We start from the raw sequence: 14084 nt of genomic DNA, 5'->3' as shown, positions 1-14084 counted from the left end.
GAAAGGTTTGTCTCGGTGTCTATTTGTGGTTCTAGGGGTAAGAGTTTGAACTTTTTTCTCAGATTAGCTTTGAAGATCACAGTGCTCCAACTGAGGGAGTAGCTAATGAGTGACTTGTTTTCCAGTCATCGAGGCCTCACGGGAGGCGATACAAGAACTGCCAGCACCTTCTGCAGGGCCCGCACCTCTGCTTCCACAGTTGCCATCTCCACATCTCTCCTTTAGTCAACAGTAACTTTGTTGAATTTTAAGAGTCATAGTTAAGTGTTCAGTACTGATCTTAACACTAGATGTGTTCATATCACTTCTAACAATGCATCAGAAAAAGTGAGTTTCAAGATATGTATTGTGACTATCACATGATTGTAAAGCCACAAGGATATGTAAAGTCATGGCATGTAAATATATATACCGAAATGTCTTTGTTCATGGTATAATGTATGTTCCTTATACTATAGAACAAACCAGATACCATCCAAATTGAGGGTAGGAATGTCGTGGTCCTTTATGTTCAAAAGAATGAATAGGTTCTGTAGTGTGCTGTTACCAGAGAAATGTTTTTTGAACCCATTCTGTAGACCAGACTGGCCTGGAACTCAGGGATCTGCATGCCTCCACCTTCCAGAGTGCAAGCATTAAAGGCGTGTGTTGCCACACCTGGCTTAATTTTCCTTAATTTCACTTTAAGATGATCCATTCTCTCTTATTAGTTCCAAATCAGGAAAACAAACAAACAAAAACCCCCAAATCTTAAACAGTACATTACTGGCACTGTTCTTATATATATATAATTCACAAGATCTGGGTTTGATTTTTTTTTTTTTTGGCAGTGAGTTTTACGTGATGCCAGATACCACAGACACATCACTAGAACTAGGATATGTAAAGCTCTCTGTTGGCTGTGGCTGTTTAAGTACCCTTTTCCTTGTAAACCAATACCCTGGTTTTCCTCTACACATAATCTCCTTCTCCCCTGTCTCAAACTATCTAAATTAGTTGGACTTAAAACTAACCACCCAGCAAGGGCCCAGATTGCTGTTAGACAAATATGAATTCCTATTGATCACCCCCAGCTCCCAGTTGTCATTTGATTGTCTCAAAGATGAGCACATTTAAACCAGTCAGTGCTCACATCAGCACAGAAGATCTTTGCCAGACTTTTTGGGAAGGAAACTTCCCTGTCTTCGAAGTATACAACTAGATGCTGAGCTCTGGTTTTCTTTAGAAGGCAAATTCTGCAAATATGGTGGTCACGTGGCCAAGAAAAGCAGAGGTGGAGCTGCTGGAGGGTGGGGGTAGGGCAAGAATTTGAGGCACACAGCTACAGAGCCTGGCATTCAAGACCATGCCAGAAACCAGATGAAAGTCATGGTGAGAGCCAAGCCTTAGAATGCTGGTGGCCATCTACTGATAACGCTTCCTCAGATCCAGTTAAAAATTTCTGAGTCAGCATGTTTTCCTTGATGTCTATGTTGGTCTAGTCTGAGTTTATTGCTATTTGCAACATAAAGATAGATGGTGAAAAACTCAAAGATGACTGCAGAGGTGGGGCCAAAGATAAGGAAAAGACCCTAGATACAGCTTAGGAGTGAGAAATTCTTCCTTGGCATCCTAGAAAGCACAGCCAAAGAGGCTTTGGATTTTCGATGTAATGCCTGAAGAATTAGCAGCTCTTATGGAACCAGAGGCTGACTGGTTCTCAGTCAATTGATAGGATAATGTGAAGTTTTCTCACTAGTGGTTAATGCTCACTACAGTCTTCCTCTTTTAAAGTGAAAGGGTGACTATGTTCAAGGTAGGTAGAGTTATTTAAGAGCAGGAGGGTGCCCCAACCCCACATCACTCCCCTCTGAGAATAACGAGGAATGGAAAGCAAGTCTTTCAAATTAGCTTTGTATTTGTTCATTTGCCGTGGCCACATTTCTCACTTAGCAAATAGTGACTGTTAGACGCTAAAGATCATGAGTGAACATTTAAGTCGCGATTTATAACATCAGAATTGAGAAATCTTCCAGAGGTTTGCTTTTCAAATTATTGCTTAATGTTGGTTTAAAAAATTAATAGGAAATAGATCAAAATCTTTGATCAATATTGATCTTATTAGTAAGAAAAAGGATATCCTTTTGTGTCCATCCTGAATTTAGAAAAACTATTTTCCATATAATTCTAAAATATTTAACAAAGTATAAAAGCATAAACCTTTATAGTAAAATATAATCTACAAACAGTCCTGTGAGACTTCACTTCATATTTTGTCGAATATGAACATATATGTGTGGATTAAAGAAAGAAACAGGGGTTCGGGGCTTAACACAGTGGTAGAGCATTTGTCTAGCAAGCCAAAGCCCCTGGGTTCTGACCTTAGATCCACCCACAACTCCCCCACCCACCCACAATAGTGGAAAGAAAAGAAAAAAGAAAAAGGAAAAGAAAAAAAAGAAGAAAGCAGCACTCAGCCTTCAAATGGCAGCATTGCATAAAATATAATAAATATCCAGGGTATCATATTCGACGTTATTCTAGCTTAGAGTCTTTTTCCCAGCTAAGACCTTTACTGTGAAATTTAGTATAAGAAAGCAGAGCTAAGGTTGAAAAGAGAATTTGATTACTCTGGCTACTGAAATAACACAATCTTTAGTATTTTATAACACACTTTAATCTATACACAGAAAACCGTCATTTTCAAGACAGCCACAGCTATGCAGGGAAACCTGTCTCAAATTTTTTTTCTTTTTAAAGAGAACTGTCATTTTGGCAAGAAATATACATCCAGGTAACAGCCTTAATTATTTTTCTCCCCAATGTTTTAAAAAGGAATTAGTATGAAAAAAAATAAGAGTTATTCTATTTTTTGACGTGGCCTTATTCTAGTACTTTCAGACTTTAACGATAAATGTCTTTAAGTCTTAATCTGTTACATAAGTTAAATATTGTATTTACAAAATATAAAACATTTGAAGTAAAACACTATACAAAATACTGCCTTTACATAATTAAGGGTGCTTTCTCTATTTCTATTTTCCTCAAATCCTTTTAGGGATTCTTCCAGCATATAACAACTGAGTGTTTAAGAGTAGAAACTGGTCAACAATAAAAAGAAAAAAAGATAAATCCAAAGATTTAAAAGTCATATAAACTATATGTCTTCCACTCCCCAGATAAATCTTCTTGATTAAGGACACTTAAAAATCCAAATCATGTTTTACCTTTTACATTTTGATTATATTTATTACTTAACATCTTTAAAAAGACTTTAAACAGGATACTGTATCTCTTAATGGGGACTCTTTTCAATGGCTGTGCTTTTGAAGTGTGTGGAGGGGTGAAGAAACCACCTGCCCCTTGGGTAATTTTCAGCATCTTTTGTCTACGCACAAACAATATCATTAATTCTATAAAAATACTAAGGAAAAATGCAATTCACATGTACTGCTCCTAGCTCTGATAAGAGATGCCTTCAAAAATGCTCGCTGTGTACCCACACCATGACTGATTTCTGTAACTGCATCCCCAGTCTAAGATCTTATCCTGAGCCTGGACCAGTTCTTTTCTTTTCTTTTTTCTTTTCTTTTCTCATTTCTTTTCTCTTCTCTTCTCTTCTCTTCTCTTCTCTTCTCTTCTCTTCTCTTCTCTTCTCTTCTCTCCTCTTTTCTCTCCTTTTTTCTTTCTCCATACTGCTTCAGAAACGGATTGCTGTTCCCTATATGTCAATGCATATTCACCAAACCATCTAAAGATTTTCAACTTTAGAATCCCAAGCAGTCCTCAAGATCAGCTTGTGATTTAAGTCTTCCAGAAAGAAGACACTGCAGACTGGCCCAGGGGTCTGGGAAACACTCTTACAGGCAGCGCCGTGCACAGTAGGGGGCGCCCTCCAGATGACAACGCCTTGGTTGCTACTGAGGTGGCTCATGCTAGGCTGGATGGAGAGGTTACTTACAAGTGTGGACGTCGGTCATGCTCTCACACCTCCTGCAGCGGACGTAGCAGCACCAGATGAACTTACACTCACACCTCTCCACGTGCCTGACTACGTGGGTGTTGTAGCCTCGGCCACAGCAGAGGAGGTTACAGCCATCCGCGCCTCCTGATGTCCGATTGCACTCTCGGCCCTGTGTCCCAGGAATACCCAGTTTCTTGTTCTCCACGCAGTAGTTGGGAGACTTATGGACATATAGCAAGTCATCCTTGAGAATGGGTGTCTGCCTCTGATCTTTTTCTCTCCTGCGCATTTTCCTCTTGGTTTTGTCTGAGATCTGGATGCTGTTTTCATATTTATCCTTTAAAAAATGCCCAATCTTTTCAAAAGAGGACATAGTCTTCCAGCAGGTTTTCACAGCACAGGAGCCGGAAACTCCGTGGCAGCGGCAGTCCACAGACATTAACTTGGCGACAGCCTAAAACCAACAACGATTGTGTTCAAATGTCATTGGTGCAGTGTTTCATTCAACAACAGAAACAGTTAAACTAGCCACTCAAGTTTCTTACGCTTTCCTCCATAAAAATGATGGTTTGAACATAAACCATCTTCAAGGTTGTTTAGAGTTCAAATATTTTGTCATTTATTTCTGTCTAAATGTTTTGACTCTACACAGAAAACCTTCCCACACTACATTTAAAACAGTGGGGGAGGGGAGGGGTGGAAAGGGCCTAGCTTGTAGGTCTGAGTTGGATTCTTGGGAAACCACATGGTAGAAAGAGAACCAATTCCTGCAAGGTGTCTTCCCAAGTCCCACATGTTACATGCCCCATGGCATGTGCATTAACTACCCATACTAAATAAATAAATAACTATTATAAAAACCATAAAATATATTAGTGTCAGGCCACCTAGTTTTACTACTCACCACAGACGGTGTGAAATCTCACTCATTCAGGGGTGAGAATGGATGATTGTACGCGGCTGCCTGCATGTTTCCGATACCATTTAAAGTCTTGCTATTCGGAGTATGGTTATGGACCATCAACTCCAGCATCCCTTGTAAGGAATGTAGACAACGCTGGTCCTAAGCTGGATGTACAGCATGGAAAGCTACATTTTAAACCGGAGCCTCGGGAGATCATCACGCAAAGCACTGACAGGGCAGCTTGCAAACTGCACACATGAAAACATCAAGAGAACTTTCCAAGTAACGGGTTTCTCAGACCCTTGAAATCTGATTGGCTGGGGTGAGCTGCGAACATGACATAGTTGGCACCTTGTTGTGACACCTGTTGACTCTATTGAGTCTTCGTAGGTTTGGTCACTATAAAGTCAGTTACATAAGGGGGTAAAGGGGGAAGGAGAGCATGCTAAGCCCTGGCCATAGACCACACAAGCAACCTTGCCTGGAGTTAAAGAGAAGAAACTAGACTGTGGCGGCTGCTGACAAATTCTCCCACTTTTCTGGAAAATTAATTGAAAACATAGCTCCTATCCTTTATGGATAAACAGCATTATCTTAACCTGAGGAACAAGAAGGGAAGAATTGCCTGGAATTGCAATTCTTGGGAGGATGAGGCAGAAAGACTGTGAACTTGAGGGGAACAGAGTGAGCCCCAGGCTAGCCTAGGCTGCAGAGTGGGAGCCTTGTCTGAAGAAAAGGAAAAGAAGCCCATGCTAATATAATTTTACATTCATTTCTAAGTGTGGAGTTCAGTTTATACAGCCTAGGGCAGTAAATGAAGCCACAAACATTTGTAACAGCCCGTTGTCTGTGGCACGTTAAGGTCTAAGTGCTCCTGTCTTTGATGAAGTTGGTTTAAGAATTAAGATGAACTTTTCAATGAGCCTAAACTAACAATCAAGAGGGTTCTAGTTCTAGGGCTCTAACCGCTTACATAGCAACAGTGTTTCCTGCAGTCCCCAGATGATGGCAGAGCAGATTAATAAATCCTCAGGACTAGTTGTAGAGTTCACATTCTGTCAACATGCTGGGCAAAGTGAAAAATGAATCCACCCAATTCCATGACTTAAAAATTAATCATATAATTTCACAAAAGCAGTTTAAATTCTACTTACAGCTCTTATCAAAACTACAAAATGACCAAGGCTCTACTACAATTGATATGTCTTCAGAAGGGCATTTTTCTAACATTCTAACAGTCTAACCACAAAGAATATTTCAAACGAGTAATATTGTACTGTAGACTTAAATGAGAACATATGATATTGATTTGTACAATGTTTAATACTTCTCGGTAGCATTTAAAACAATCAATAGAATAGTATTTAAGCCCTATCCTTTCTAAACATATGATATAATAATTTTTATTCCTAAAGCTTCAAAACTAATAAATGCATTTATTTCTTAATACACAGAGCAGAAACACCCTATGGTGATAAAAGAACAACTTATTGCATAAAGTATGGTACATAGATAATCTGATTCATGGCATTTGATATTTACAAAATACTTGCTTCTTTAAGAGATCTATAGATAAATGTTTAAAATGCAGATAAATGTTTAAAATTAATGTGACCTTTGTTCGTATTTTAAATGGTAATGGATATGGAAAAAAAAAAGAGCTCAGTCAGTGTAGGTAATAAAATAAATTGTCCGAGAAGCCCAGACCTGAGAGTAAGTAGATGTTTAAACCAGATCAGCGTTCCTGACAGTCATCACTTGGTGATTTAAAGCTACCTTCCCTTCAGATCACTACTGGAGCCCAACGTCCTTTTACTCACTACTTTAGATATGGGCGTTGTTGGTTTGCAAAGCACCAGAGACAGAGCATGGACGGCACATCAAATGACTTTTGGACTGTTCACTCACACGAAACAGTTTTTAAAACATCTGCTGTGGCTAATCTGACTGAGAAGAATAACAGAAAGCAATGTCACTGCTGGGGGTTCAATGTCCCCCAAAGACCAGAAGCTGAAGGCTCTCCTCCAGCTCAGATAACTCTGTCCCAGACAGGGTGAGTCTGCCCAACTGCTTCTTAGTTTGCAAGAATAAGGAAAGAGACTTGCAAATTTGATTTTGTCACCTACTAAGCTTATATTGGGATTTTGAAGGATTTTCCTTCTCTAGAAAACAACTCTTTGTAAATCCCGGGAGTTCCTAAGCTTCCACTATAATGTTTTTTAAACTTTTAGTTCTATGACTTTTGATCAAAATTGGCCCTGTCATGGTAGAAGAAACAGCATTCTTATATTTTCGGTTGTAATCCTAGCCTTTAAAGGCTGAGCCATCTCTCCAGCCCAGAAATAGTATTCTTATCACAGATGTGACACATATTTTTTCCCTAAGAATTTACATATATAAATGAACTTCGAGGAGAAGAATTCCATGAATTTCACATTCAATTTGAATGACAATGTCCCCATAACACTCCAGAGATAGAACTCAGAATTGAAATTGAGCAGCAGGACAGTTACTGCTTGGAGAATTTTATGAAACAAGGAGTTTCTGGCTACACACTACACGGTTCAACTTTGCCGACATTAGTGTTTCTTGGAACAGATTTTCATACATCACGTACTTGATCTGGTTTTATAGCAAGAAATTCTTTTCACTTAATACGTAGTTAATGAACAAGTACTTAGTTGCGATTCCAATTTTATAGAAAAATAAACAGTGTGGTTAAAACACTTGTCTTACATAAATTGGTGATATATGATATAAGGTCTTTATAACTCAGGAAGATAATCTTCGGAAAGCAGAGGAATGAAAGTGGAAAATATAAAGTAAGTATCTTTAAAGATCTTGCCGAAAGTCTCCAAAAACGTGTGCCCTGTATCTTTTCTGCTGCTGCTCTTAATTAATGTTAAACAGCTAGTGTGGGCTGCAGTGGTTGCCCGATGTTTTCGATGTTTTCTGGTAACTGGAAAAGAGAATAGCAACCGAATGGATTGTGTGTGGTTATGGGAAAATTCCTTTCTCTCCTCTAGTTGAGTTGTTAAGGTTTATAACAATGTTAACAAAGGAAGGTTTTGTTAACTATTGCAAACAGATGTGCCCATTTTGGTGGCCTGTAGTGTAAGCAATGGGAGAGCAATTAGGAAGGTGGCATTTAATCTGCAGGGGGTGGGGGGGGATTCCTCACGGAAGCTTTGGGTTGGCAAGTTACTAATGTAGTGAAATAGGAAAGATGTATCGCTGGAACTCAGTGCAAAAACAGACACCACCTAAGAGATGGTTTAGGAGAGATAGTTTAGGATTCGTGGACTCTCAGTTTTAAGTCAAAGGTAATGCTGTGGATGGAGATATTGTTCTATACACTGCTTTATCCAGACGTTGCTAGGATTGGCCAGAAACTGGTGTGGAACATTTTGTTATGAACAATTCATTGTGTCAACCGTGAGAGGATCTGTTTGATTTAAGAACTCTGCGAGTTAGAGTTAGGGTTGGATGGATGAGCGTGGAGTTCCTATTCCTCTGACCCACCCCATCGTTTTCTATCCCCGAATACATTTGAACCTGCTGAAAAGCAAGACACAGTTGTGTTGCTCCAGTCCTTATAAATATTCTCGAAACAGGTCAATGAAAATTTGGGGTCTGCCCTGCCCACTTCGTTGAGTTACTCATAATAAAACAAATTACGGGGTAGGAAAACTTGAAAGTTTATGAGGTAGACATGGTAAGAATGGAAATATTTTCAGCACACCAAAAGAAATACCCATAAATATTCCAAGTCACATTATTCCCAGAAGTTCTGCCCCTGGAAGACATCACATCATTCTCTCGGCCAATCACCACCCAGCAACATTATTCTTGGAGTCATAACTTTAGGAATGGTGTCAGAAACCAATTGGGAATCAGAGTATTTAAGGTCAGCGGTTAGAAAATCATCTATCCTGCTCACAGTGCAACTAAGCGCCAGTACCCACATTTCTCTGAACGCTTTCCTACAGTTTGAATTTGGGATTTTGAGACTAGAAAAAAACCCAACTCAATTGAATGCAGACCTTAAATTTTACTCAGACAAATATGCCTGGCAGATCAAAATCATAATGGCCAATATTAAAAACTGAGTCAGTTTCTCGTCTATGTTAGAGAAACCTGCTTTTTGTTTATCTAGACTTTTTTTTTTAATGCTACCAGTGGAAAGAAAAATACAAAAATAGTTTGAATTATAATACCCCTGGAGAAAAGACCAATAAAAACACCCATCTATTACCCTCAAAATAACCAGGTAAATGTTTTGTAGTGTTTTAGGATTCCATCTAGAACAATGTGAGGGAAAAAAATTCAGTAAAGGAAACTGAAATTTGCACAAAACACACCCCTCTGGATGTACAGAAAAACGGCAAAAATCTATGTAATACGGAGAAACTGAGTTTTTCCTAGCCAATCAGGCAATCTATTAAAATTGATGATGAACAAAATTAGAAGATAAATAACAGTTTAAGAAAAATATTAACAATGATAGATTCACATATTACTACCTAATTTGTAATTGCTAGCATATAATAAGAAATAAAATGGAATGTTATTAATAGAACTAACTTTATTTAATACAAATGTTTTAAGGTCTTTCATAAGCTCAGACACAGCTTTATTTAAGAGTTAATCACAAGATGAGCTTCTGAGGGTTTTTTTCGTTTTTTGGTGAAATATTTAAATTACTATCAAACAGTTAAATAACAACTAATAATAAATACTTATGTAACTATTTTCTCAACCTTTATACATAGTGATTTGATGCACCCTGGTGATTTCCTTGAGCATAATGCTAGAGCTTCAAGGTACATATGTTAATTGTATTTAACTTCTTTCATATTAATATGTTAGAAAGAATAAATATTCCTTTATTTAAAGTCAGTCAGCATCTCATTCTTTCACAAGGAAAATCCTTAAGGGGTGCTGTGCAGAACAAGGGTAGCTGGGGAAAAGGCAGGTAGCTAACAGCAGTGCTGTACAAGGACGACTGTTGGCAACAGAAAGTACATTTCCGAAGCTCCTAAATAAAACTGTGGGAGACTCCCATAACCTAGTCACTGAGTTTTCTATTTTGCCATTTCAAACTACACATTCAAATGACATGGAAACTCAAATGTAAACTTCAGGAGTTGTGGTAGTATTTTACTTCTAGCTTTTTGTGTTTTCAACAAAAGCAGTTGAATAAAGGAAACTGGCCGGAACTTCACTCACTTGCCAAAAAATGTAAAAAAAAAACAAAACAAAAAACAAATGCAACATATACTTTAACTATTCCTGAGAGGTGCTTCAACCTTCAGGAGGGTGTGGCAGATGGTGGTCACTACACTAGGACCTTGACAGGTAGTTGGAAATTCAAAATAATATACAATGTATGCCAATATGTCTGTCTTAAACAGTTTATTATGACACAAAAATATGTATTCATAAAAATGTTAAGCTTTGGAGAAAGTTATAGTGAATTGCCAAACTTCAACAGTGTTGTTGAATACAAACTTTATTGTATTTTGTGTAGATATATAAAATCTACGTAAGCTACACACATATTTCTTTCTTTTTTTTTTTTTTAAGAAAACAGTTTTTAAAACCAGAAATTATAAAGGAGTTCACTAGAAGGTGCTAGGTTCTTAAGCTCAACTCCTCTCAACCTATCTTTAATATCGCAGTTTTAAAGATGTCTTTCTTTACCTTTAATATAGCTATAACTTTATATTTATACTTTTATGAGTTTTAGTTGAACCTATTTTATACAATCAACAATTTTCTATAAAAACTTTTGCTTTACAAAAAAATAGTGGTTGTAGTTTCCCTAAAAATACTTATTTGAGGAAAATATAAACCTGACAACATATTAACACATTTAAGAATCGTTGTCTACTAAACAGTAGATTTAAAACGATAATCAAAATTCAAATGAGGGAATAATACATGATTCAGCCTAATAAAGGATAGATCTAAATCCCATTCTGGAAATGCCAGAATGCAAACTACCACACAACCAATAAAACAAGAGGAGCGTGCATATCTTTTATTTAATAAAGTTTCGATATACAAAGCTCACCAACACTAATACACTCTGCAGCAGAATTCCACTCGTGGTCAGTGGTATTTGTCTGAACGAAACCATAGTCAATGCACACTCACGAAGGAAGAGGCATACGCCTATTTATTTCTTATACTGTCAGCGTTTGACTTTTAAATCATTGGCATGGGTTCACCCGGAAGCATTAACCCCAGACCTATTTACTCAGTGACAACTATGTTTTATTCAATTTTCTCATACATACCTGCCGCCCCGCTTCATTGTTGTGTAGATTCATAGCCAGCAGGACTTTGCCTTCTTTTCCTGTGGTGTTTCTGATGGGGAGATCCAGAAACTTCCTGCTGAACCACATGCCATACTGGACATCATCAGAGCATCCTCCCCAGTGCCAGCCTTCAGTTGCGGAGCCACCGTTCTGCAAGGTGGTGTCACAGGAACATTCGGTCATGTTTCCTGCACTGCATGACCTGGTTACAGAGTGCACCAGGCCTGCAGCCATGATGGCATAAATGAATGCTGTCTCCTTGGTGCCTAGGAAGGAAACATTGACGAATTACAGAGCTGTCGCTTTCTGTTGACATTCAGTCCTAACCTAAGCCTCTTAGTTGCTGTCTTAGGAAGCAATCAATTTTTCAAGTGTTTACCGTGAATGCTATAATGCATGAATATTTGGAAAGGAAATCTACTATTCTAGACTTTAAAAAAAGGGGGAGCATTATTGTTCTGGACTCCACACTGGGATGACACATGCCATATTGTCACCCATTCCCCTCATACATTACAATTCATGCTTTAATAAAAAATTGTAACCCTCACTAGTACCTACCTTAGTGTTTCACAGGCAGCTGATTAGTACACATTGAAGGTAAATCCTTTGCATGGATAATGTAAATGGCAATTCAAAAGGAAACAGATTCCATTTCTTTTTTAAAAGTGTACTGTGTTCCCAAAATACAATTTTTCTTTAAATAGATACTATGCAAACTAAAATTAGCAAAAATCAAGACAACTGGTAGATACATATTCATTTTCTTTCACATCAAAGGTAAGGTTTTAAAGCGGGAGAATATGATGAGTAACCATCACTGGTATTGAGTTGTTAACATTTTACGCAATGCAGTACAGCTGGCTTTATAGTCATATAACTAACGAAAACAAGATCATTGAAAACTTGCACAGATGCATTGTGGTGGGAAAATATCATATTTGGAAACAGTTGCACTTTGTAGTCCATCAGTAAAGTTGGAGTTAAAAAAATCTTTGAAATCAAAGTTCCATTAAGACATTCATAAAACAGACTAGGAAGGACTCAGCAGGCAACTTTTTTTTTTCTTTCCAGATGTTTAGGTTGGAATAGAAACAGCCTCACGCCCGTTGTCCAATAAACCTTTTCGGCAACGAATGCTTCTGCCTCTTAGCAACTGTTTAAGACACATCCTTTCTCTTTCTTACTCTTTCTTTCTCCTCCAGGTTCTTAGCCCCCACCCCCCCCACTCCCCACCCCCAGGCCAGGGATCCTTCAGCATCACTTGCCAGACAAAACTCCGAGCTGGGATTCACAGCTCTGCAGAGGCGCGTGCAGAAACTGTGTGGGGAAGGGTCAAAGTGCAGTACGAACGGAAAAGAACTTTAAAATCGACAGCGCATCTTTCAATGCCTCGGGCCTAAAACTCTGACTTTACTAACATCACAGGAAGCATCCTAGCACCATTATCCTCGCTAAGTCACCGCGTCTGTTAGAAGATTTTTTTTTTTTTCACTGCACTTTCCCGGTACTGCAGAAAGAGCGCCCTGTCAAGGAGAGATGGAAGCAACAGAAAACTGGGGGACGCAGAAGTTGAGCTCAGGTGACAATCCCTTTAAAAAATCACCATTGTGCACTAAACCTGGTGTTCCCGGGAGTCAATAAAACGTGCGGGCTGTGCTTCAATTGCCACTTGTCCACAGCTCCGGGCGCCACAGAGCTGCTTAAATCAAAGCAGATGAGGCTGCAGCATTCCGGGCTGTAGATCTCATGTTTGTCCAGCTGGTCACCCACGGAGCGGGGCGCCATGGGGTCCGAGGGGTCGACGGGATGGGAACTCACAGTTTTTCTGCAACTTTGGCAGGGGCCGCGGCAAACAAGGAGAATTGCAGCCCTTCGAAGAGTCCTCTGTAGATCTCGGGCGTCCCTCCCTAGGGCCGCACCTGCACACCGGGGTCTGGCCCTTGTTGCCCCAGTTCCCCCCCACACCTCGCACCAAATGTTCCATATGAAGACCTCGCCAGCACCGGATTCACTCTATCGAAGGTACAGGCAGAAAAGCTGTCGCCTTGGACGAACGTCCCACCATCCCCGAGGGTCCCAGCGACTCACCGCTACTCAGCTCATAGCCAAAGAGGGGGGCTGTGGCGAGCTGGGTGGAGGTGGCAGTGGCGACCATACAGTTCCACCTCTCGTGTCGGAACTGGCTTCTGCACTCCTGAATGCCCAGCCTGGCGCCCTCGCGGATGCTCGGCAGCAGGTACGGTTTCCTCTTGCACAGCTCCTTCTGGCGGCTGTTCAGCGGCAAGCCGGCGCAGCCCAGCTTCTCCGGTACCCCGAAGGAGGCGATGCCCAACCACCTGTAAGACGGGGCGCCCCTGAGGTAAGCCACACCCATGCCCTCCTCCATGCCAAAAGTATTAGGTCAGCGTTTCTAGGGTCTCCACCCCTTCTCTCCCAGCCTCAAGTTGAAAGCCACCTTTGACCATCAACCCCCCCATGCCTCCGCAGATCCCCATACTCACATCCAGTTGCCTTGGGTTCCGCAGGGGAACAGCGACAGCACGACTGCCCACAGCGCACACAAGCTGGGCAGGGCCAGGAGCGCCGCTCTGTCCATGGCCCACGCATGGAGGCCCCCAGCCCCAGCCACTCCTCTGCTGTCTCTTCTCTCCAGAGGCCCGCAGGGCCTGGGGTCAGTTTCCTAGCACCCAGTTGTTCCTTGCTCTCTTTCCTCTGGAAGGTAACATTAAAAATGGCAGCAAGGACAGAGACTATCAACAGTCCCCTAGGCAAGATGAAGTGGAGAAAGTAGCCCCAGGTCCTCTCGCTCAGAGGTGAAGACGGGCTGGAGATGCGGGAGCGTCCCTCACATTCCAAGGTGAGAAACTTCTGCTGATGTCTCTGCGTCTCCATCGCCCCAGGCTTCCCCTCG

General features: G+C 40.4%; 1 protein-coding gene across 1 annotated transcript; it reads right to left on the bottom strand.

Annotated features, from left to right (window-relative positions):
• Window positions 1-3682: 3682 nt before the first annotated feature.
• Wnt16 (Wnt family member 16) lies at window positions 3683-13808 on the bottom strand. The gene is made up of 4 exons (XM_052172438.1): window positions 13675-13808; window positions 13262-13509; window positions 11150-11436; window positions 3683-4397 (listed from the first exon to the last, which is right to left on the bottom strand). The coding sequence occupies exons 1-4, from the start codon at window positions 13767-13769 to the stop codon at window positions 3933-3935; spliced, it is 1095 nt and encodes a 364-aa protein (XP_052028398.1). The 5' UTR covers window positions 13770-13808; the 3' UTR covers window positions 3683-3932.
• Between the last annotated feature and the right edge of the window lie 276 nt (window positions 13809-14084).

Source organism: Apodemus sylvaticus, chromosome 2 (genome assembly GCF_947179515.1).
Source record: "Apodemus sylvaticus chromosome 2, mApoSyl1.1, whole genome shotgun sequence".
In the NCBI taxonomy this organism is placed as follows: domain Eukaryota; kingdom Metazoa; phylum Chordata; class Mammalia; order Rodentia; family Muridae; genus Apodemus; species Apodemus sylvaticus.
This window is presented reverse-complemented; position numbering and strand designations above follow the sequence as displayed.